This window comes from Anomaloglossus baeobatrachus, chromosome 6 (assembly GCF_048569485.1).
Source record: "Anomaloglossus baeobatrachus isolate aAnoBae1 chromosome 6, aAnoBae1.hap1, whole genome shotgun sequence".
NCBI classification, from domain to species: domain Eukaryota; kingdom Metazoa; phylum Chordata; class Amphibia; order Anura; family Aromobatidae; genus Anomaloglossus; species Anomaloglossus baeobatrachus.
In genome coordinates, this window is record NC_134358.1 from 8,653,239 (window position 1) to 8,678,702 (window position 25,464).

Here is a 25,464-nt window from a genome sequence, read left to right on the forward strand (position 1 = left end):
CCTCCATACACCGCAGTCAGGTGATCGCTGGGTATAGTGAGGGAGCAGGAGCGGAGGATATGGGTGTCAGAGATAGCCGGAGACCCCACCGCCTGTGCCTGCTCCACTGCTGTATACACTATATATGACGGCACGTCCTCCTCCTCCATACACCGCAGTCAGGTGATCACTGGGTATAGTGAGGGAGCAGGAGCGGGAGGATATGGGTGTCAGAGATAGCCGGAGACCCCACCGCCTGTGCCTGCTCCACTGCTGTATACACTATATATGACAGCACGTCCTCCTCCTCCATACACCGCAGTCAGGTGATCGCTGGGTATAGTGAGGGAGCAGGAGCGGGGGATATGGGTGTCAGAGATAGCAGGAGACCCCACCGCCTGTGCCTGCTCCACTGCTGTATACAGTATATATGACAGCACGTCCTCCTCCTCCATACACCGCAGTCAGGTGATCGCTGGGTATAGTGAGGGAGCAGGAGCGGAGGATATGGGTGTCAGAGATAGCAGGAGACCCCACCGCCTGTGCCTGCTCCACTGCTGTATACACTATATATGACAGCACGTCCTCCTCCTCCATACACCGCAGTCAGGTGATCGCTGGGTATAGTGAGGGAGCAGGAGCGGAGGATAGGGGTGTCAGAGATAGCAGGAGACCCCACCGCCTGTGCCTGCTCCACTGCTGTATACACTATATATGACAGCACGTCCTCCTCCTCCATACACCGCAGTCAGGTGATCGCTGGGTATAGTGAGGGAGCAGGAGCGGAGGATATGGGTGTCAGAGATAGCAGGAGACCCCACCGCCTGTGCCTGCTCCACTGCTGTATACACTATATATGACAGCACGTCCTCCTCCTCCATACACCGCAGTCAGGTGATCGCTGGGTATAGTGAGGGAGCAGGAGTGGAGGATATGGGTGTCAGAGATAGCCGGAGACCCCACCGCCTGTGCCTGCTCCACTGCTGTATACACTATATATGACGGCACGTCCTCCTCCTCCATACACCGCAGTCAGATGATCGCTGGGTATAGTGAGGGAGCAGGAGCGGGGGATATGGGTGTCAGAGATAGCCGGAGACCCCACCGCCTGTGCCTGCTCCACTGCTGTATACACTATATATGACAGCACGTCCTCCTCCATACACCGCAGTCAGGTGATCGCTGGGTATAGTGAGGGAGCAGGAGCGGAGGATATGGGTGTCAGAGATAGCCGGAGACCCCACCGCCTGTGCCTGCTCCACTGCTGTATACACTATATATGACAGCACGTCCTCCTCCTCCATACACTGCAGTCAGGTGATCGCTGGGTATAGTGAGGGAGCAGGAGCGGAGGATATGGGTGTCAGAGATAGCAGGAGACCCCACCGCCTGTGTCTGCTCCACTGCTGTATATGTGGCGCCCCTGACCTGGTCAGGCACCACTGAGTACTGCACCCATGCTGGGGACAGTACAATACAGGTAATCCAGAAGGCTGACCGGGGTGTGGAACACAGGCGCATAGTGATCAGGTCTCACACATGTACCTTTGAGAGGACCCCTGGGGATCCCAGGAGGGGGAAAAGCCTTCACCTTCACTGGAATAGTGGAGGGGGCCAAAAGCCTCCATCTCCTCTCAAGGGGTGTGGTAAGAGAATCTGGTTGCTAGGTGGCGTAGGCAAGAACAGGAGAGGAGGGGCAGTGAGCCAGGCAGTGCAGAGTCCAGGGAGCTCGAGTGAGGAGCAGATCCCGTGGGCTGCTGTAGTCTGACAGCGTCCGCGCAGTGGCTACCGACGGGGGAGAACGGTCAACTAGGAGTGCTACCCGAAATCCATCTTCAGCTAGAGAGAGAGCAACGGAGTGGGAAGTAAGGAGACTGCTAGAGAGTACCAGGCCCAAACGGGCGGCAGATCCCGAAGCGGAGATAGATCCAGCTTTCTTTTGCTAAACCTGCCGGTGTGGGGCTCTCAAAGCCCACACCACAACACCACAAAAGCCGCAGCCACGTAGCCACAGTTAGGGCCCATAGGTCACAGGAGGCAAGCAGCTGGAGTGGCCTGGTCCAGGCGACAAGCAAACGGCAAACGAAGGGGAGAGAGGCTGCAGCATCTTCCCTGGGTGACCCCCATAGGGACTCAAAGTCGGGGTTACCCCAAACCACCAAGGGCTAAGGAAGGCGAGTTAGTAGTCACCCTCACAAGTCAGCCTGAAGGACACCTGGTTCCCACTTGGTTCATCCCAGCTACGCCCGGGTCACTCACCCTGCCATCAACTGTGAGTAAAAACCCTGAAAGACATCCTGCCTGTGTTGAGTCATTCTGCGCCTTGTGGTACTACGCACCTACACCGGGCCCTGGGGCTTGCCTCACTCTCAGGAGGCTATTCCAACTAACTGCACACACCATCAGCCCCAGGCGACCCTCAACCTGCAGTGGCGGTCCCTACTGGCCGCAATACTGAGAGTGGCGTCACGACAAATCCTAAAGAAGGTTTCCTACCTGTGACCAGACAGATCCATCTACGTGGAGTCCCTGAAGGTAATGCACCGACACAGCGTTTGCGGGGCTTCACATATACACTATATATGACAGCACGTCCTCCTCCTCCATACAGCGCAGTCAGGTGATCGCTGGGTATAGTGAGGGAGCAGGAGTGGAGGATATGAGTGTCAGAGATAGCCGGAGACCCCACCGCCTGTGCCTGCTCCACTGCTGTATACACTATATATAACAGCACGTCCTCCTCCTCCATACACCGCAGTCAGGTGATCGCTGGGTATAGTGAGGGAGCAGGAGCGGGGGATATGGGTGTCAGAGATAGCAGGAGACCCCACCGCCTGTGCCTGCTCCACTGCTGTATACACTATATATGACAGCACGTCCTCCTCCTCCATACACCGCAGTCAGGTGATCGCTGGGTATAGTGAGGGAGCAGGAGCGGGGGATATGGGTGTCAGAGATAGCAGGAGACCCCACCGCCTGTGCCTGCTCCACTGCTGTATACACTATATATGACAGCACGTCCTCCTCCTCCATACACCGCAGTCAGGTGATCGCTGGGTATAGTGAGGGAGCAGGAGCGGAGGATATGGGTGTCAGAGATAGCAGGAGACCCCACCGCCTGTGCCTGCTCCTCTGCTGTATACACTATATATGACAGCACGTCCTCCTCCTCCATACACCGCAGTCAGGTGATCGCTGGGTATAGTGAGGGAGCAGGAGCGGGGGATATGGGTGTCAGAGATAGCAGGAGACCCCACCGCCTGTGCCTGCTCCACTGCTGTATACACTATATATGACAGCACGTCCTCCTCCTCCATACACCGCAGTCAGGTGATCGCTGGGTATAGTGAGGGAGCAGGAGCGGGGGATATGGGTGTCAGAGATAGCAGGAGACCCCACCGCCTGTGCCTGCTCCACTGCTGTATATACTATATATGACAGCACGTCCTCCTCCTCCATACACCGCAGTCAGGTGATCGCTGGGTATAGTGAGGGAGCAGGAGCGGGGGATATGGGTGTCAGAGATAGCCGGAGACCCCACCGCCTGTGCCTGCTCCACTGCTGTATACACTATATATGACAGCACGTCCTCCTCCTCCATACACCGCAGTCAGGTGATCGCTGGGTATAGTGAGGGAGCAGGAGCGGGGGATATGGGTGTCAGAGATAGCAGGAGACCCCACCGCCTGTGCCTGCTCCACTGCTGTATACACTATATATGACAGCACGTCCTCCTCCTCCATACACCGCAGTCAGGTGATCGCTGGGTATAGTGAGGGAGCAGGAGCGGGGGATATGGGTGTCAGAGATAGCAGGAGACCCCACCGCCTGTGCCTGCTCCACTGCTGTATACACTATATATGACAGCACGTCCTCCTCCTCCATACACCGCAGTCAGGTGATCGCTGGGTATAGTGAGGGAGCAGGAGCGGGGGATATGGGTGTCAGAGATAGCAGGAGACCCCACCGCCTGTGCCTGCTCCACTGCTGTATACACTATATATGACAGCACGTCCTCCTCCTCCATACACCGCAGTCAGGTGATCGCTGGGTATAGTGAGGGAGCAGGAGTGGAGGATATGAGTGTCAGAGATAGCCGGAGACCCCACCGCCTGTGTCTGCTCCACTGCTGTATACACTATATATGACAGCACGTCCTCCTCCTCCATACACCGCAGTCAGGTGATCGCTGGGTATAGTGAGGGAGCAGGAGCGGAGGATATGGGTGTCAGAGATAGCAGGAGACCCCACCGCCTGTGCCTGCTCCACTGCTGTATACACTATATATGACAGCACGTCCTCCTCCTCCATACACCGCAGTCAGGTGATCGCTGGGTATAGTGAGGGAGCAGGAGCGGAGGATATGGGTGTCAGAGATAGCAGGAGACCCCACCGCCTGTGCCTGCTCCACTGCTGTATACACTATATATGACGGCACGTCCTCCTCCTCCATACACCGCAGTCAGGTGATCGCTGGGTATAGTGAGGGAGCAGGAGCGGAGGATACAGTTAGGTCCAGAAATATTTGGACAGTGACACAAGTTTTGTTATTTTAGCTGTTTACAAAAACATGTTCAGAAATACAATTCTATATATAATATGGGCTGAAAGTGCACACTCCCAGCTGCAATATGAGAGTTTTCACATCCAAATCGGAGAAAGGGTTTAGGAATCATAGCTCTGTAATGCATAGCCTCCTCTTTTTCAAGGGACCAAAAGTAATTGGACAAGGGACTCTAAGGGCTGCAATTAACTCTGAAGGCATCTCCCTCGTTAACCTGTAATCAATGAAGTAGTTAAAAGGTCTGGGGTTGATTACAGGTGTGTGGTTTTGCATTTGGAAGCTGTTGCTGTGACCAGACAACATGCGGTCTAAAGAACTCTCAATTGAGGTGAAGCAGAGCATCCTGAGGCTGAAAAAAAAGAAAAAATCCATCAGAGAGATAGCAGACATGCTTGGAGTAGCAAAATCAACAGTTGGGTACATTCTGAGAAAAAAGGAATTGACTGGTGAGCTTGGGAACTCAAAAAGGCCTGGGCGTCCACGGATGACAACAGTGGTGGATGATCGCCGCATACTTTCTTTGGTGAAGAAGAACCCGTTCACAACATCAACTGAAGTCCAGAACACTCTCAGTGAAGTAGGTGTATCTGTCTCTAAGTCAACAGTAAAGAGAAGACTCCATGAAAGTAAATACAAAGGGTTCACATCTAGATGCAAACCATTCATCAATTCCAAAAATAGACAGGCCAGAGTTAAATTTGCTGAAAAACACCTCATGAAGCCAGCTCAGTTCTGGAAAAGTATTCTGTGGACAGATGAGACAAAGATCAATCTGTACCAGAATGATGGGAAGAAAAAAGTGTGGAGAAGAAAGGGAACGGCACATGATCCAAGGCACACCACATCCTCTGTAAAACATGGTGGAGGCAACGTGATGGCATGGGCATGCATGGCTTTCAATGGCACTGGGTCCCTTGTGTTTATTGATGACATAACAGCAGACAAGAGTAGCCGGATGAATTCTGAAGTGTACCGGGATATACTTTCAGCCCAGATTCAGCCAAATGCCGCAAAGTTGATCGGACGGCGCTTCATAGTACAGATGGACAATGACCCCAAGCATACAGCCAAAGCTACCCAGGAGTTCATGAGTGCAAAAAAGTGGAACATTCTGCAAAGGCCAAGTCAATCACCAGATCTTAACCCAATTGAGCATGCATTTCACTTGCTCAAATCCAGACTTAAGACGGAAAGACCCACAAACAAGCAAGACCTGAAGGCTGCGGCTGTAAAGGCCTGGCAAAGCATTAAGAAGGAGGAAACCCAGCGTTTGGTGATGTCCATGGGTTCCAGACTTAAGGCAGTGATTGCCTCCAAAGGATTCGCAACAAAATATTGAAAATAAAAATATTTTGTTTGGGTTTGGTTTATTTGTCCAATTACTTTTGACTTCCTAAAATGTGGAGTGTTTGTAAAGAAATGTGACAATTCCTACAATTTCTATCAGATATTTTTGTTCAAACCTTCAAATTAAACGTTACAATCTGCACTTGAATCCTGTTGTAGAGGTTTCATTTCAAATCCAATGTGGTGGCATGCAGAGCCCAACTCGCCAAAATTGTGTCACTGGCCAAAGATTTCTGGACCTAACTGTATGTGTGTCAGAGATAGCCGGAGACCCCACCGCCTGTGCCTGCTCCACTGCTGTATACACTATATATGACAGCACGTCCTCCTCCTCCATACACCGCAGTCAGGTGATCGCTGGGTATAGTGAGGGAGCAGGAGCGGGGGATATGGGTGTCAGAGATAGCAGGAGACCCCACCGCCTGTGCCTGCTCCACTGCTGTATACACTATATATGACAGCACGTCCTCCTCCTCCATACACCGCAGTCAGGTGATCGCTGGGTATAGTGAGGGAGCAGGAGCGGAGGATATGGGTGTCAGAGATAGCCGGAGACCCCACCGCCTGTGCCTGCCCCACTGCTGTATACACTATATATGACAGCACGTCGTCCTCCTCCAGCCGGGGCTTGCACTGCTGACGCTGGAAACACAATTTTATACATTTTTAGCGCCCCGGTCAGAAGTGGATTCGGCAGGAGGAGGACGAGGCTTCTCTTTCTATTCCTGCTGAATCCTTTCTTTGGCCATACTGCAGGTGTGATTACCGCCTTACCAGCCGCTAGTCATGGGCATTGACCTCTCTCCTTCCATCCTGCCCTTCATATATTCCTGGCTCTGTCAGGTCACGGCTCCGGGAGCTCCAGCATTACTCCGTGCCTTCATATATTCCTGACTCTGTCAGGTCACGGCTCCGGTAGCTCCAGCATTACTCCGTGCCTTCATATATTCCTGGCTCTGTCAGGTCACGGCTCCGGTAGCTCCAGCATTACTCCGTGCCTTGGGGCTTTATTAGGCCATTAGTTGTGGGTTCAGCAATTTTCCACATGTAGGAACCCACCTTACCAAACCGCAGCGTTACACACCTGTGGAATCATCCGCACTAATCTCCTTTTTCACTCCGGTCAGACTCGGTGGATCGATCGTCACCTCCTCAGATTCTTCTTTAACCTCCACTTTAATAGTCAGATCTTCCCCCTGATAGACCAAGTGTAACACATGAGGACAATATGGCCGAAAGATGGAGAAATCAAACGCAGCAACATCAGTGTAATGGAAGAGGTCTGCAACTGTGTCACCCTCTCCTCCTTAACCCCTTCACGACCTTTGACGGATATATCCGTCATGGAGCGTGTGCTGTTACGCCCCGCCCCCTGCCGCGGGCAGGTTGCGGCGATCGGCGCACATATCAGCTGTTTTCAACAGCTGACATGTGTGCCTACATGTTACGAGTGGAATCGCTTCCACCCGTAACATTAACCCCTTACATCTCGCTGCCAAAGTCTGGCTGCGAGATGTATATGCGCGCGGCCATCATTTTTACTTACCACCGCCCCCACCGGAAGTGATGTGCATGATCACATGACTTTCGGTGGTTGCCATGGTAGCACAGGGTCATGTGATGACGCCTGTAGCTATGACAAATCACTTTCGTTTTCACTCGGCCCGGAGCTGAATGAAACAGGAAGTGACCATATCTGCTGTTTACAGCTGTATAGCTGTGATCTGCAGATAGGGCAGAGCGATCGGATTGCTGATATTTATAGCCCCCTTGGGGAACTACTAAAATTAACATAAAAAAAAGGAAAAAGTTTTAAAAATTAAAAAAAAACCCCGAAACCTACAAGTTTAAATCACCCCCCTTTCACCCCATTGAAAATTAAAGGGTTAAAAAAAAATTATATATATATATATATATATATATATATATATATATATATACACACACACACATATTTGGTATCGCCGTGTTCAGAAATGCCCGATCTATCAAAATATAAAATCAATTAATCTGATTGGTAAACGGCGTAGCGGCAAAAAAATTCCAAACACCAAAATTACGTCTTTTGGTCGCCGCAAGTTTTATGCAAAATGCAATAACAGGCGATCAAAATGTAGCATCTGCGCAAAAGAAGGGAATTTTGTTACTTACCGTAAATTCCTTTTCTTCTAGCTCCTATTGGGAGACCCAGACGATTGGGTGTATAGCTACTGCCTCCGGAGGCCACACAAAGCATTACACTAAAAAGTGTAAGGCCCCTCCCCTTCTGGCTATACACCCCCAGTGGGATCACTGGCTCACCAGTTTTAGTGCAAAAGCAAGAAGGAGGAAAGCCAATAACTGGTTTAAACAAATTCACTCCGAAGTAACATCGGAGAACTGAAAACCATTCAACATGAACAACATGTGTACCCGAAAACAACCAAAAATCCCGAAGGACAACAGGGCGGGTGCTGGGTCTCCCAATAGGAGCTAGAAGAAAAGGAATTTACGGTAAGTAACAAAATTCCCTTCTTCGGCGCTCCATTGGGAGACCCAGACGATTGGGACGTCCAAAAGCAGTCCCTGGGTGGGTAAAGAAATACCTCATGTTAGAGCTGCAAGACAGCCTTCCCCTACGGGGAGGCAACTGCCGCCTGCAGGACTCTTCTACCTAGGCTGGCGTCCGCCGAAGCATAGGTATGCACCTGATAATGTTTGGTGAAAGTGTGCAGACTCGACCAGGTAGCTGCCTGGCACACCTGTTGAGCCGTAGCCTGGTGCCGTAATGCCCAGGACGCACCCACGGCTCTGGTAGAATGGGCCTTCAGCCCTGATGAAACCGGAAGCCCAGTAGAACGGTAGGCTTCAAGGATTGGTTCCTTGATCCATTGAGCCAGGGTGGATGTTGCAGCCTGCGATCCCTTGCGCTGACCAGTGACAAGGACAAAGAGTGCATCCGAGCGGCGCAGGAGCGCCGTGCGGGAATGTAGATTCTGGGTGCTCTACACCAGATCCAACAATGCAAAGCCATTACATATCGATGAAATGGATAAAAGGAAGGTAAGGAGATATCCTGATTGTGATAAAAAGGGGATACCACCTTAGGGAGAAACTCTGGGATCGGACGCAGCACTACCTTATCTTGGTGAACACCAGGAAGGGAGCTCTGGATGACCGCGCTGCTAGTTCTGACACTCTCCGAAGAGACGTGACCGCTACCAGAAAGGCCACTTTCTGTGAAAGTCGAGAAAGTGAAAACAACCCTCAGAGGCTCGAAGGGCGGCTCCTAGAGAGCAATTAATACCCTGTGCAGATCCCATGGGTCTGACGGCCTCTTGTACGGAGGGGCAATGTGATAATCCCCCTGCAGGAACGTGCGTACCTGAGGAAGTCGTACTAGGCGCTTCTGAAAGAATACCGACAGCGCTGCGACTTGTCCTTTAAGGGAGCCGAGCGACAAACCTTTTCCCAATCCAGATGCAGGAAGGGGGGAAAAAGGAGACAATGCAAATGGCCAGGGAGACACTCCCTAAGCAGAGCACCAAGATAAGAATAACTTCCACGTCTTGTGGGAGATTTTGGCAGACGTCGGCTTCCTAGCCAGTCTCATGGTGGCAATGACGTCTTGAGATAATCCTGAAGACGCTAGGATCTCGGACTCGATGGCCACACAGTCCGGATCAGGGCCGTAGAATTCAGTGGAAAGAACGGCCCTTGGGACAGTAAGTCTGGCCGGTCTGAGAGTGCCCACGGTTGGCCGACCGTGAGATGCCACAGATCCGGGACCACGACCTCCTCGGTCAGTCTGGGACGACGAGGATGGCGCGGCGGCAAGCGGAGCTGAGCTTGCGTAGCACTCTGGGCAACAGTGCCAGAGTAGGAAACACATAGGGTAGCTGGAACTGCGACCAATCCTGAACTAGGGCGCCTGCCGCCAGAGCTCTTTGCTCGTGAAACCGCGCCATGAAAATCGGGACCTTGTTGTTGTGCCGAGACGCCATTAGGTCGACGTCCGGCATCCTCCAGCGGCTACAGATTTCCTGACACCATACTGGGTGCAGAGGCCATTCCCCTGCGTCCATGCCCAGGCGACTGAGGAAGTCTGCTTCCCAATTTTCTACGCCCGGGATGTGAACTGCGGATATGGTGGATGCTCTGTCTCCCACCCACATCAGAATCCGCCGGATTGCCTGGTAGGCTTGCCGACTGCGTGTTCCGCCTTGGTGGGTGATGTATGCCACCGCTGTGGAATTGTCCGACTGAATTCGGATCTGTTTTCCTTCCAGCCACTGCTGGAAGGCTTGCAGGGCAAGATGCACTGCCCAGATTTCCAGAACATTGATCTGAAGGATGGACTCCTCTGGAGAGAGTCCTTGACCGTCTGAGAAGGGAAACGTTCCTTTCTAGGGACGTCGACTCCCCAACCCATTGGCAAAGCATGTCCCATTGAAGTGGACGCAGTGAAACTGCGCGAAAGTGACTGCCTCTGCATGAGGCGTCTTAAGGGGTGTGACTGGCCTTGAAGGAGAGACTGCACCCCCGTCTGTAGTGAACGCTGCTTGTCCAGCGGAAGCTTCACTATCGCTGAGGGAGTGTGAAACTCCATGCCCAGATATGTCAGCGATTGGGTCGGTGCCCGATGTAACCTTGAAAAGTTGATGATCCACCCGAAACTCTGGAGAGTCTCCAGCGCTACGCTCAGGCTGTGTCGGCATGCCTCTTGAGAGGGTGCCTTGACAAGTGGATCGTCCAGTAAGGATCACAGAGTGACCCTGAGAGTGCAGGACTGCTCCCACTGCTGCCCTGAACTTGGTGAAAACCCGTAGGGCTGTCGCCAGACCGAAGGGCAGGGCTACGCACTGAAGATGCTCGTCTTCAATAACGAAACGTAGCAAACGCTGGTGCTCTGGAGCAATCGGCACGAGGAGATAAGCATCCTGATGTCTATTGATGCTAGGAAAATCTCCTTGAGACATTGAGGTAATGACGGAGCGGAGGGTTACATCCGGAACCGCCTGGCCTTCACGTGCTTGGTGAGCAGTTTTAGGTCCAGAACGGAACGGAAAAAAACACCCTTTTTTGGCACCCCAATAAGATTGGAGGAAAAAACCGTGTCTTGTTCTTGAAGAGGAACAGGGATTACCACTCCTTCTGCCTGCAGAAGAGCATCGGCTCGGTGGGGGGGGGGGGGGGGGGAGTTCTGAAGAATCGAGCCGGAGGACGAGAACAGAGCTCTATCCTGTACACGTGAGACACGATGTCTCTCACCCACCGGTCTGTGACCTGTGGCAGCTAAATGTACCCAGAAGCGGGAGATTCTGCCACCAACCGCGGATGCGGGGAGAGAGAGCTGAAATACATGAGGAGATCGCCTTGGTAGCGGTTCCTCCTGCTGCCTTCCTTGGGCGTGAATGAGCCCGGCCGGAATCTGAGCCCCTCTGAGCCTTTTGAGCCCTTTTAGACGAGTACAATTGGGACTTGCCCGAGCCTGGGAAGGACCAACCTCGACTGTCCCCCCAGGACAGCGTTACTAGGGTAAGTCGCAATGCAGACATTGCGAGGTTAAGGACACCACCTGCGGCACAGATGTACATGTGCTCAAGACCAGCTGCGCAAGACCAGCTGAAATAGCTTAGAGTGCCCATACGGCTGCGAATGCCGGAGCAACCGACACGCTGATAGCTTCACAGACAGATTTCAACCAGAGGTCTATCTGTCTGTCAATGGCATCTTTAAGTGAATTCCCATCTCCACTGCAACTATGGATCTAGCCGCAAGCCTGGAGATTGGGGGATCCACCTTTGGACCCTGGGTCCAGGGCTGTACCACATCAGGGTAAAGGGATAACGTGCATCCTTAATACGTTTGGAGAAAACGTTTATCTGGTAAGCGTGGTGTTTCTGAACTGCGTCTCTGAAGTCAGCGTGGTCAGAAAAAGTACTCAATCTATGCATGAGTACTGAAAAAGGATTTCTCCTGCTGTGAAGCTGACTCCTCCACTGGGGGAGCTGAGGGAGAAATATGCAACATTCCATTGATGGACGCTATAAGATCATTCACTATGGCGTCCCCATCCGGTGTATCCGGATTGAGAGCGGTGTCAGGACCAAAGCCCTGATCAGCTACGTCTGCCTCATCATACAGAGAGTCGTCCTGCTGGGAACTTGACCAGTGATGAAGCCGAGTGTCGTTGTGAAGCCCCACAGGTGTTGTGTCGGTGTCGGTGCGTTACCTTCAGGGACTCCACGTTGCTGGATCTCCGTCACTGGTAGGAACTCTTCCGTTTTTGATCGTGACGCCACTCTCAGTATTGCGGCCAGTAGGGACCGCCACTGCAGGTTGAGGGTCGCCTGGGGCTGATGGTGTGTGCAGTTAGATGTAGGAGCCTCCTGAGAGTGAGGCAAGCCCCAGGGCCCTGTGTAGGTTTGTAGTACCACAAGTCGCAGAATGACCACACAGGCAGGATGTCTTTCAGGGTTTTTTTACTCACTTCAGGTGGCAGGGTGAGTAACCCGGGCGTAGCTGAGATGAACCAGGTAGGAACCAGGTATCCTTCAGGCTGACTTTATGAGGGTGACTACTGACTCGCCTTCCTTAGCCCTCGGTGGTTTGGGGTGACCCCGACTTTGAGTCCCTATGGGGGTCACCCAGGGAAGATGCTGCAGCCTCTCTCCCCTTGTTGTTTGCCGTGTGCTTGTTCCCCGGACCAGGCCACTCCAGCCTCTTGCCTCCTGTGACCTATGGGCCCTCACTGCGGTTACGTGGCTGCGGCTTTTGTGGTGTTGTGGTGTGGGCTTTAAGAGCCCCACACTGGCAGGTTTAGCAGGGAAAGGTGAATCTATCCTCGCTTCGGGATCTGCCGCCCGGTTGGGCCTGGTGCTCTCTAGCAGTCTCCTTACTTCCCACTCCGTTGCACTCTCTAGCTGAAGCTGGCTTTCAGGTAGCACTCCTAGTTGACCGTTCTCCCCCGTCTGTAGCCACTGCGCGGACGCTGTCAGATTGCACAGCTCCAGGGATCTGCTCCTCACTTGAGCTCCCTGGACTCTACACTGAACTGGCTCACTGCTCCTCCTCTCCTGTTCTTGCCTACGCCACCTAGCAACCAGACTCTCCACCACACCCCTTGAGAGGAGATGGAGGCTCTACCCCCTCCACTATTCCAGTGAAGGTGAAGGCTTGCCCCCTCCTGGGATCCCCAGGGGTCCTCTCATGGGTACATGTGTGAGACCTGATCACTATGCGCCTGTGTTCCACACCCCTGTCAGCCTTCTGGATTACCTGTATTGTACTGTCCCCAGCATGGGTGCAGTACTCAGTGGTGCCTGACCAGGTCAGGGGCGCCACATTCCCCCTTAGTTATCACCAGCACGTCCTCGGGCTGCAAGACAACATTTTAAAATGCATAAAACATTAAAACATGTAAAACATTTTTAAAACCACCAGGTATCAGACATCACCACCCTCCACCCACAAGTCCGTTAACCCACCCAAAACCCTCTCAGGAGGCAGGTCACCGGTCCTGTTGGTAACCAGGTCTGGGCCATCCGTTTCCCCAGACCTTTCCTCCAATCTTCCTCTCCCGTTGGCCGCGACTTCAGCCACTTCTGGCAGGATGTAGAGGCGGCTTACATGGGCTGGTGGTTTTCAGGGTATACCTGGCCTGGTGGATCCGCGCCGTCAGCCTCTTCTGGCAGGATGCAGAGGCGGCCTCCACAGTTGGTGCTGACCAGGTACCCTCTTTGTGGTGGTGAGCCAAGGCCCCATAAACAGGCGTGCTCTCTGGTCGCAAGTGAGCCAAGGCCCTATATACGGACGGACTCCTCCTGGTTGCAGACGAGCCAAGCCCCTAAACAGGCTGGCCCTGGTGGTGGTGCCACTGGTGTAACTATTTACACTGCGAGAGTTTGTGGCTATAGCAAGTTCATAGCCTTAGAGTTTATTTCTCACAATAGTTTTTGTGGGCACATGCTTAAACAATAACGTTGCAAACTTTTCAACTTGTCAAACTGGTCAAACTTTCGGTACTTCTTTCTTTACTTTACTCCTCTGTAAAGGGGTCCTCTGACCTGGACTCTAGACCTTCTCAGTAATCTTTTCTCCTGCAGGTCTCTGGCTGTGACCTCTCTCTGCTCTGGGGATGGCGGTGCAGGGGAAAACTGGGTTCTACTGCGGCGCTGTGTCTTGCAGCCTGAATTCTGCGAAGTACAGCTTACAAGCTCCCAGGTGAGGCTTTGGGGCAGATCTTCCTCAGCAGAAGGTGTCAGGTCTTCCTCGTCCCAGCGGGAATACGGCAGCATCTCTGGCTCGGGGCATGGATCCACTGCTGGTGGCTCCTGAGTCAGCTCCTCAGTTTCCTGGCCTCCTCTCCCCCTTAGTTCTTCTTGGCACTCCTTTGGTGGCGGTGCTGGGGATGAACTTCCTTCAACAGGCCCAGGCGGGGGACTCTTTGGCGTGGTTGCTGCAGGGGTTGCCGGAATCCTCTTGGGGGTGTGCGGAGGGAGCATGTACTGGTCCACCAACCATTGTGGAAACTTGACCTCCATGTCAGCCTTCAGCTGCCAGTATGCGGGGTCCTCCCCCAGCGTGGGCTTTCCAGCAGGGACCTCTTTGGACTGGGGAGCGGTGTCTGCTCTGGCCTTGCAGGCCGGGGTAAGTGGTGATGCAATCTCTTGGCGGGCCGCGCCCTGTATGGCGGCGGCCTGGTCTTGGCGGGCCGCGCTCGGCATGGCGGCGGCCTGGTCTTGGCGGGCCGCGCCCTGTATGGCGGCGGCCTGGTCTTGGCGGGCCGCGCCCTGTATGGCGGCGGCCTGGTCTTGGCGGGCCGCGCCCTGTATGGCGGCGGCCTGGTCTTGGCGGGCCGCGCCCTGTATGGCGGCGGCCTGGATCGGCGTCGCAGCTGCGATGGGATCTGTGCAGGCTGGGCTGGGCGTCGCTGCAGGGACCGGGTCTTGGTGGGCCGAGCAGGGCATCGCTGCGGCGGCCGGGTCTTGGCGGGCCGAGCAGGGCATCGCTGCGGCGGCCGGGGCTTGGCGGGCCGAGCAGGGCATCGCTGCGGCGGCCGGGGCTTGGCGGGCCGAGCAGGGCATCGCTGCGGCGGCCGGGGCTTGGCGGGCCGAGCAGGGCATCGCTGCGGCGGCCTGGGCTTGGCGGGCCGCACCTGGCGTGGCTGCGGCTTGGCTCAGCGTCGCCGCGCCGGGCGCCTCTTCAGGGACCGCGGGCGTGGCAGCAGGGGTCGGGGCATCCGGGCCGGCAGGGGTAATACTGGACTCACCCATCAGTGGCAGCATCGGGGTCTGAGTCGTCGCCGTCCGGTCTGGCACTCGTCGTGCGGTTCCCCTCTCATAGGCCTGAACCGCGGCAGCCATCTCCAGAAGTTCCATGCGTTCTTCTCGGATCTGCTCCACGACCCGGGTCTCCAGTCGGTCGCAGAACTGGGCCAGCTCCCGATACCACCAGGCAGCGGAGCCCGGTTCTGGGTTTCTGCGGTCAGACGCCATTTCTTCTGCGCCGTCTTCTGCACGATTTCCCAGCAGTGGACTCGTCGTTGCCTCTAGTAGCAAGCTGTTCAGTTTCTGCTCTGCCTCTTTCAGCAGCTCCTCTCCCAGCAGCAGGCTTCTGGCTCCCTTTCTGTCCCGACGTCTCTGGACGCTTCCGCTCTCTTCACAAGCGAGGTCAGAACTCTGCAGGGGATCTCTGGGTAGCCACACCTCTTCGTGGGCGGTAACTTCTTCCAGCGCGGGCTGCTGTTGTTTTTCAGCGCGCTTTTCATGGTGGCAATATGGCGGCGCTTCCAATTTTTCAAGCGGACCGCCCAGGCACATGGTCACCTGTCTCAACAGGTCTAGTCCTTATCCTGTTCGTGACGCCAGATGTGAAGCCCCACAGGTGTTGTGTCGGTGTCGGTGCGTTACCTTCAGGGACTCCACGTTGCTGGATCTCCGTCACTGGTAGGAACTCTTCCGTTTTTGATCGTGACGCCACTCTCAGTATTGCGGCCAGTAGGGACCGCCACTGCAGGTTGAGGGTCGCCTGGGGCTGATGGTGTGTGCAGTTAGATGTAGGAGCCTCCTGAGAGTGAGGCAAGCCCCAGGGCCCTGTGTAGGTTTGTAGTACCACAAGTCGCAGAATGACCACACAGGCAGGATGTCTTTCAGGGTTTTTTTACTCACTTCAGGTGGCAGGGTGAGTAACCCGGGCGTAGCTGAGATGAACCAGGTAGGAACCAGGTATCCTTCAGGCTGACTTTATGAGGGTGACTACTGACTCGCCTTCCTTAGCCCTCGGTGGTTTGGGGTGACCCCGACTTTGAGTCCCTATGGGGGTCACCCAGGGAAGATGCTGCAGCCTCTCTCCCCTTGTTGTTTGCCGTGTGCTTGTTCCCCGGACCAGGCCACTCCAGCCTCTTGCCTCCTGTGACCTATGGGCCCTCACTGCGGTTACGTGGCTGCGGCTTTTGTGGTGTTGTGGTGTGGGCTTTAAGAGCCCCACACTGGCAGGTTTAGCAGGGAAAGGTGAATCTATCCTCGCTTCGGGATCTGCCGCCCGGTTGGGCCTGGTGCTCTCTAGCAGTCTCCTTACTTCCCACTCCGTTGCACTCTCTAGCTGAAGCTGGCTTTCAGGTAGCACTCCTAGTTGACCGTTCTCCCCCGTCTGTAGCCACTGCGCGGACGCTGTCAGATTGCACAGCTCCAGGGATCTGCTCCTCACTTGAGCTCCCTGGACTCTACACTGAACTGGCTCACTGCTCCTCCTCTCCTGTTCTTGCCTACGCCACCTAGCAACCAGACTCTCCACCACACCCCTTGAGAGGAGATGGAGGCTCTACCCCCTCCACTATTCCAGTGAAGGTGAAGGCTTGCCCCCTCCTGGGATCCCCAGGGGTCCTCTCATGGGTACATGTGTGAGACCTGATCACTATGCGCCTGTGTTCCACACCCCTGTCAGCCTTCTGGATTACCTGTATTGTACTGTCCCCAGCATGGGTGCAGTACTCAGTGGTGCCTGACCAGGTCAGGGGCGCCACATCGTACCCAGCGAGCTAGCTTAGGCTGTCTGGGACTGCCGTCCGTGTCAGAGCCTTCACCCTGGAATGCCTGGGACCCCCCCGGAGCACTGAGTACGTTCCAAATGAGGGTGGCCAGGGAGCATTAATCAAGATTGCCCATGGCCTGTCTGGAGTGCAAAGTCTCCATCCCATGACAATCTCCGTCCCTGTCCCTGGACAGGGTTCACAGGTGGTTTCTTTGGCCACCTCTAGTAGAGACCCCGGCTGACCAAGTGCTACAGGGGAGCATTGCCCACAATGGGGGTCAGTGAAACCTGCCGGTGGAACAGTATCACATGCAGGAAAAGCAGCATAGAAAGCCTGTGTTGCTTTTTTGCTGCTGTATTCTAGTCATCTATGCAATGTACAACATACAAGCATAAACACTTCAGCACATGCAGTACAAGCAGCATGGGAAGCCTGTGCCTTGGCACCCTTGCTTTTTTGCTGCTGTTGTCCAGCCATCTAGGAGAATATAGCCCAGAGTAGCGACCGTACAGTGCAATGTATAGCATACAAGCATAAGTACAAATGAACACTTCAGCACATGCAATACAAGCAGCCTATAAAGCCTGTGCCTTGGCACCCTTGCTTTTTTGCTGCTGTTGTCCAGCCCTCTAGGAGAATAAAGCCAAGAGTAGCGACCGTACAGTGCAAAGTATAGCATACAAGCATAAGTACAAATGAACACTTCAGCACATGCAATACAAGCAGCATAGAAAGCCTGTGCCTTGGCACCCTTGCTTTTTTGCTGCTGTTATCTCGCCATCTAGGAGGGCATATAGCCAAAGATAGCGACCGTACAGTGCAGTGTATAGCATACAAGCATAAAATACAAATGGACACTTCGGTAAGTAGTGGGGTCAGCACTTCAGGTGCTGCTTACCGCCAGCCTATAACGCGGGTGTGTGGTCGCCAGAGCCCTGCGTTGGTTGCCCAGAGCATGTCTCCGTTCCCCAGCTCGGACGGCGTGCAGGAATGGCTGCCGGCGTCCTTCTCCAGCTCGTGTGACGAGGGGCGGGCCGTGGGCGTGCCCCAGACAAGAGCGGGAAACTGGCGTCCCACTGTGTCCAGTGAAGGGGGCTGGAGAATGCAAAGCAGACTCCAGCCCTCGGCGCTGACTGTCTGTACAGCGTCCCGCCTCTCCCCTGACTGGCAGGGCTGGAGGCGGGAACGAAACGAAAACTAGGCCGCAAAGCCGGGGACTCGAGTAATAAGCTCGGCCGTCCATGTGCACGGCCAGCGCGGAAGTCCCCGGCGCACCACAAGTCCCAGCCGCGCCACAGTGTAAAAAACACCCAGCAACGGCCGGCGCGGCAGTTCCCAATACATAAAGTCACTCAGCAAAGCTGTAGTGACTAATAGCACGAGCGCTCTGCGCTGTTGCCCCCGGCGCACTAACACTCCCAGCAATGCTGGTGCGTGTGTGCGCGCTTGCCCGGGGACACAGAGTACCTTAATGTAGCAGGGCCTGTCCCTGACGATACTCAGCTCCATATCCAGCAGGTTCTCTGGGTCTGTGGATGGAGCCCGGTCTCAGTGCCTGGAGACCTGTAAGATCCCACTTCACCCAGAGCCCTGAGGGGGGATGGGGAAGGAAAACAGCATGTGGGCTCCAGCCTCCGTACCCGCAATGGGTACCTCAACCTTACAAACCGCAAGTGGGGTGAGAAGGGAGCATGCTGGGGACCCCATATGGGCCCACTTTTCTTCCATCCGACATAGTCAGCAGCTGCTGCTGACTAAACAGTGGAGCTATGCGTGGATGTCTGACCTCCTTCGCACAAAGCAGAAAACTGGTGAGCCAGTGATCCCACTGGGGGTGTATAGCCAGAAGGGGAGGGGCCTTACACTTTTTAGTGTAATACTTTGTGTGGCCTCCGGAGGCAGTAGCTATACACCCAATCGTCTGGGTCTCCCAATGGAGCGCCGAAGAAATGGTACCATTAAAAATGTCAGCTCGAGACACAAAATAAGCCATCACTGAGCCATAGATCCCAAAAAAATGAGAACTCTACGGTTTTTGGAAAATGGCGCAAAACGTACACCACTTTTATTGGACAAGCTTGTGAATTTTTTTTTAACCCCTTAGATACAAGTAAACCTATTCATGTTTGGTGTCTACAAACTCGCACCGACCTGAGGCATCACAGCGACACATCAGTTTTACCATACAGTGAACACGATGAATAAAACATCCCAAAAACTATTGTGCAATCACACTTTTTTTTGCAGTTTTTTCGCACTTGGAATTTGTTTGCTGTTTTCCAGTGCACGATATGGTAAAATTTATGGCTTCATTTAAAAGTACAACTCGTCCCACAAAAACCAAGCCCTTACATGGCAAGACTGACGGAAAAATAAAAAAGTTACGGCTCTCGGAAGAAGGGGAGCAAAAAACAAAAACGGAAAGTGCCCGGGGGCTGAAGGGGTTAAAGGTTTGTTTTCTGATCACTTCGATCGGATTTGGATCCACTCATTCCTAAATATAAATATGGCGCTGACCGGCTGCTGATTATCCAACAAAGAAAAATGCTTGTTCAACGGGTGAAAAGAAGTATAAAGCTACTTTCACACTTGCGTTCAGCGCATTCCGTCACTATGGAGAATAGCGCAGTCCGTAAACGCACTGCGCTATTCTCCATAGACTTATATGGATGACGCACTGTAACGCAAGTGTCTGCGTTGCATCCGCTGGACGACGCAGCATCGTTATTTTGACGCTGCGTCGGGCGGATGGAACGCTGCATGTAACGTTTTTCTGCGCTTGGCGGAGTGTCAAAAAAACGCAGCCTGCAGGAATCTGTTTGGTGTCCGTTGTTTTTATAATGGACGCCTATGGCGGCGGATTCCGTTAGAATGCGTCACTTGATGGATTCCGTTAACACATCCATTTTTACACAACTGCGCATGCTCAGATGTGTAAAGTCAAGGAAAAAACCTATAACGGATTGCGTTATTTTGTACTATCCCTAGCATCCGTCACACAACGCAATGCTACGGATCCCGTCCAACGCAAGTGTGAAACTAGCCTTAGTTCACCTTAAGGCTCATAGTCCTCATCAGCGCCTCGTCCTGTGTAACCAGAAACTGCGCTGCCAAGATCAGCGCAGCCCCCGGGAACAGAACAACGGGCGACTGACCGTCCAATCACAGAGGCCGACCGCGCTATTACATGAATGACACAGGAAAACCTATCGCCGGTCAGTGACAGGTAAATGCTACGCACCAGCAGGGGTTAATAAACGCGCAGTTATGAACTTGTCTCTAGTAACGAGCGAGCTCTATCATTCTCCGCGCTCAGAGTGAGTATTCGATGCTCGGACGGGCGCGACTATTATCCGAATATAATGGAAGTCTATGGGGAACTAGAGGATTTTCCAGACAGATGTTCTAGGAAAATGTTCGAGCTCCCCATAGATTCCCATTATTATCATCAGTTAACAAGTCAAGTCTATCAGAGTTTTAAAAGGCTCGTTACAAGTACCAAGCACCCGAGCATGGTAGTGCCCACTCATCACTAGTTACCAGTACTGAGCACCCGAGCATGGTAGTGTGTTACGAGGGGGACCCGGGGAAGCGTGCCAAGATGGGGAATGGACAGCTTCCGCCGGTCAAGGTCCACTGTGCGGTGTAAGGGACCGCTGCTATGGTGGGTGAAGAGTGAGCGGGTTGCTGCTAGCGATCGTCTGGAATGTCACAGACGATCTATGTACACCGGTCTGCCCTAACCCGTGTGGGTTGTATGGCAGGGATCACACGGCTCGGTGTACCTGTTGCACGGGGAAGCACAGAGGTGCCCACGCACGTGTGCCAGTGGAAGTCACGAGAATATGGCACGAGGGTAGCACAGAGGTGCCCACGCACGTGTGCTTTCAATAACCAGGTGAGTCCAGTGGAGACTCGAGGAGCTCACCTGGGACAGGAACACGGCCTGTAGAAGGAGCTACTGCCGGAGCAGCAAGGCAGGGACACGGCCTGCAAACCAGGTGCTGCCTAAGCAGCAAGGGCCAAGCCCACAGAGGAAGATAATGCCTGAGCAGTGGCGTGGCAGCACGCTGCCAGACATCCAAACATAGAAGGACGGTCGCGCGCCGCCATGATGGCAGGAGGAGCTTTTAAGGAGGTGTAGCTCCAGCCAAGGGCGGGCGCGAGGCGGAGATGACGGACTTGACCCAATCAGGATCCACGACATCCCAGCCTGGCCAGTCAGGATTCACCACGTCACCAGCCTTGTCATCAAGCCGTGTGACGTCAGTGGGCGAATCAGGATCCACCAAGCATAGCACATGCTCACCCTCCTGCCTCTGGGAAATAGAGGCGGGATCCTCGGTCTCACAATGTGTAGAGATAACGGGAGTCTCACTGCTTCCCTGAGCAGCAAACCTCTGCACATTGCGCAACCTCACAGACCTTCGAGGCTGCTGAGCAGGAGGAGCTGCGGCAGGCAAGGAATGGGAGACCGCCTCATTTCTTGCAACAGGAGTACCACTAGGTGTCACCCTTGTGCTGCCTCTCTGAGGAGGTTTCTCCTGCACTCTGCGCAGTCTGGCAGACCTTCGGCGCTGCTGAGCAGGAGCGCTCGTGGCAGGCAAGGAGACTGTCTCATTCCTTGCCACAGGAGAGCCACGAGGTGTAACATTACCCCCCCGTCTAGGCCCCCCCCCTGCCCATGCTCGAAGGCCGCTATCAAACCCGGGGCGTGGATATGATCCTCCAATTCCCAGGATCTATGCTCCGGATCACGGCCGACCCACTCCACAAGGTAGTACCTCCTGCCCCGTATAACTTTTGTCTCCACAAGCTTCGCCACCTCAGAGTCGTCGGGCGGGGGGTCAGTTTGAGGCGTCAGGGACCCCGAGAACTTATTAAGTCGTACGGGTTTCAGGAGGGACACGTGAAAGGTGTTGGCTATAGCCCAGCGTGGAGGGAGCTGGAGTCGGTATGCCACCGGGTTCACCTGCTCTAGCACTTTAAACGGACCCAGGTACCTAGGGGCGAACTTGGCTGCCTGTACCCGTAGGTTAACATTCTTAGAGGACAGCCACACTAGGTCACCAGGGGCGAAGGATGGTGCAGGGCGGCGGCGCTCATCAGCCGTTGTCACCATCCGGTCTTTAGCCCTCTTAAGGGCCTCTTGGGTGTTATCCCAGATCTCCCGGGCCTCGGTCGCCCAATCCTCCACTCTAGGATCGGGTGACGTTATGGGCATAGGAACCGGGATTCTGGGATGTTGTCCGTTATTGAGCAGGAACGGAGTCTGACCAGAGGATTCATGGACCGAATTATTAATGGCAAATTCGGCCCAAGGAAGGAGGTTAGCCCAGTTGTCGTGGTGCGCGGAGATAAAATGGCGGAGGTAAGTTACCAAGGTCTGATTGGTCCTCTCTACCAGTCCATTGGTTTCGGGATGGTATGCGGAGGAGATGTTCAGCTCTATCTGCAGGAGCTTACAGAGCTCTCTCCAGAAGCGAGACGCGAACTGGGGACCCCGGTCGCTCACCACCTTGTCAGGCATGCCATGCAGCCTAAATACATGCCTAATGAATAAGGTGGCGAGAGCACGTGACGTCGGGAGTCGTGGGAGAGGCACCAAGTGGACCATTTTAGAGAAGTGGTCCGTGATGACCCATACGACCTTGTGACCTGCTGACTTGGGCAGATCTCCCAGGAAGTCCATTCCCACCACTTCCCAGGGACGATCCGGCACTGGCAGTGGGTGAAGAAGACCTGCCGGTCTCTGCCGGGACGGCTTATTCTGTGCACACGACATACAGGCTCCCACATACTCCTGTATGTCCTGGGGTAGTCTCGGCCACCAATAGTGCCTAGTCACAAGGTCTCTGGTCCTTTTGACCCCAAAGTGACCCCCGACCTTGGAGGCATGGGCCCACGATAGCACCTCATTCCGTAGTTCAGGGGGAACGAGGGTTTTGCCAGGTGGCACCTGGTCCAAAGAAGTGGGAGTGACCATCCTCAAGCTGTCCGGGGGTAGTATAAGACGAGGCTCCTCCTCGTCCTCCTCCAACACAACCATACAACGTGACAAGGCATCGGCCCGTACGTTCTTCTCACCGGCCAGGTGGCGGATAATAAAGCGGAACCGGGAGAAGAACAAGGACCAACGGGCCTGCCTTGGGTTCAGGCGTTGTGCTGTCTGGAGGTATGTGAGATTTTTATGGTCGGAAAATACTTCAAATGGATGCTTCGCACCCTCCAGGAGATGCCGCCATTCCTGGAATGCTAGTTTCATCGCCAGTAACTCCCTATCCCCTATGGAGTAGTTCCTCTCGGCCGGAGAAAAGGTTTTGGAGAAAAAGAAACATGGATGCTTCCTTCCTCGTTCGTCTTTCTGGTACAGGACTGCACCAGCACCGACCGAAGAGGCGTCTACCTCTAGTAGAAAGGGTTTGGAGATGTCTGGACGATGAAGTATGGGAGCTCTGGAGAAGTAAGTTTTGAGAGTGTGAAATGCCTCTACCGTTTCCCGTGTCCATGCTTTGGGATTAGCGCCCTTGCGGGTAAGGGCAATGATGGGTGCTGCCACCGTCGAGAAGTTGGGAATGAACTGGCGATAATAATTGATAAACCCCAAGAATCGCTGGATCGCTTTCAGCGAGCGGGGCTCAGGCCATTTCATCACTGTCTCCAACTTCCCCGGATCCATTGCTAACCCCTGACTGGACACGATATACCCCAGGAACGGCAAGGATTCACGTTCAAAAACGCACTTTTCTAGCTTAGCATATAGCGAATGGGTGCGGAGCCTCTTAAGTACTCGGATGACATCCCTCCGATGGGTGGTAAGATCGGGGGAGAAGATAAGAATGTCATCCAGGTATGCAACCACGGAAAGATACAAATCCCGGAAAATGTCATTCACAAAGTCTTGAAATACGGCGGGGGCATTGCAGAGTCCGAAGGGCATTACTAGATACTCGTAGTGACCGTCCCTGGTGTTGAAGGCGGTCTTCCACTCATCGCCCTCTCGGACTCGCACTAGATTATACGCCCCGCGTAGATCCAGCTTCGTGAAGATCTTTGCCCCGCGGAATCGATCAAATAACTCCGTAATGAGGGGCAAAGGGTATTTGTTTTTGATCGTGATTGCATTTAATCCCCTGTAATCGATACAGGGGCGTAGATCCCCTTCCTTCTTTTGCACGAAGAAGAACCCCGCACCGGCCGGTGAAATAGACTTGCGAATGAACCCTTTTGCCAGGCTGTCCTGAATATATTTGGACATAGCCTCCGTCTCTGGAGCAGAGAGGGGATACACTCTGCCCCTAGGGGGCTCGGAGCCTGGCTTCAGGTCTATTCGGCAATCGTATGGCCGGTGGGGAGGAAGGGTATCTGCGGCCCTCTTGGAGAAGACGTCCCTGTAGGCCTCATAAGGTGTCGGTAAACCTGGCTCCCCTGTATTCCCTGAGGACCCAACCGACCTAATGGTAGCGGGTGGTTCGGTAGTCACGAGGTGCTCCCTACAGGATCCTGCCCATGATGAGATCTCCCCTGTTGCCCAGTTGAGTATAGGAGCATGCTGTCTCAACCAGGGGAGGCCCAGTAGGATCTCATCCGTCCCCCCTGGAAGCACCAGGAAGGACACCTGCTCATGGTTTCCTGGTGGTACTTCCATCCTGAGAGGGATGGTGATCTGGGTGATGGGATCGACTAGTAGGGACCCGTTGCCTACCCGAACCCTGAGTGGCTTGGGCAAGAGAACCAGGGGAACTGAGTATCGGGTTGCCAGGGAGGTCGAAATGAAATTGCCATCAGCGCCTGAGTCCAGGCAGGCCAGAGCAGAGAAGAGAGTAGTGCCAAACTGCAACTGGGCGCTGATAGTCAACCTAGAGGGAGAAGCAGCGTCTAGGAACCCCCCTCTGATGGAAACTAGACGCTGTCTTTTCCCGACGGTTTGGGACATCGGGTAGCTATGTGTCCCCTCTGCCCACAGGAAAAGCAGATGACACCAGACCGAGAACCTGGGGTAGAGGAGACCGCTTTGGACACCTCCATTGACTCCACGGAGTCGCCTACAGAGCTGGCTGGGAGACCTGTCTGGTGGAAGACGGGAGCCAGACGCTTTTTAGGCCGTGAGGGCGTGGGTGCTGAAGAGACCTCGAGCCTCCGCTCCGCCTGGCGGATGTCTATGCGAGAGGCAACCACAATCAAGGACTCTAAAGTAGCAGGTGACTCGCCCACCCCAGGGCTGTGGGACACCCGGTGCCGGGCCGGACTAGTCCGGTGGTAGTCAGTGGTGGCTGGGCCCGGCTCCGTGGCCCTGGTGGGTGTCAGTTGAATATGTGGCTTGCTTGTTAATGGTTGTGTTCGTGACACCACCTGTGGTATGCGGCTAATAAGCCGCCGCTGCTGTGTGAGGCCACCGGGATGATGTGATGGCAGCTATGGTGGTACCGCTCCCCACAGGTGGAGCAATGCCCGGGGCACTGTTGGTGCTTGTAAATGTCTATGCAGATGAAATAACTGAGGCAACTTCAAAGGAGCAGTTCCAGTTCTTTACTCACAGTTCTTGTCAGGGTAGCAGGAC

The 25,464-nt window shown here is 54.2% G+C and overlaps 1 protein-coding gene across 1 annotated transcript in view; it reads right to left on the bottom strand.

The window, feature by feature from the left end:
- Positions 1-25,464, bottom strand: part of LOC142243775 (uncharacterized) — a 69,714-nt gene that overhangs the window by 36,315 nt on the left and 7,935 nt on the right. Inside the window, exon 2 of the mRNA XM_075315974.1 lies at positions 6,975-7,086. Coding sequence (XP_075172089.1) covers positions 6,975-7,086 — 112 coding nt within the window. The remainder of the gene's footprint in view (positions 1-6,974; positions 7,087-25,464) is intronic.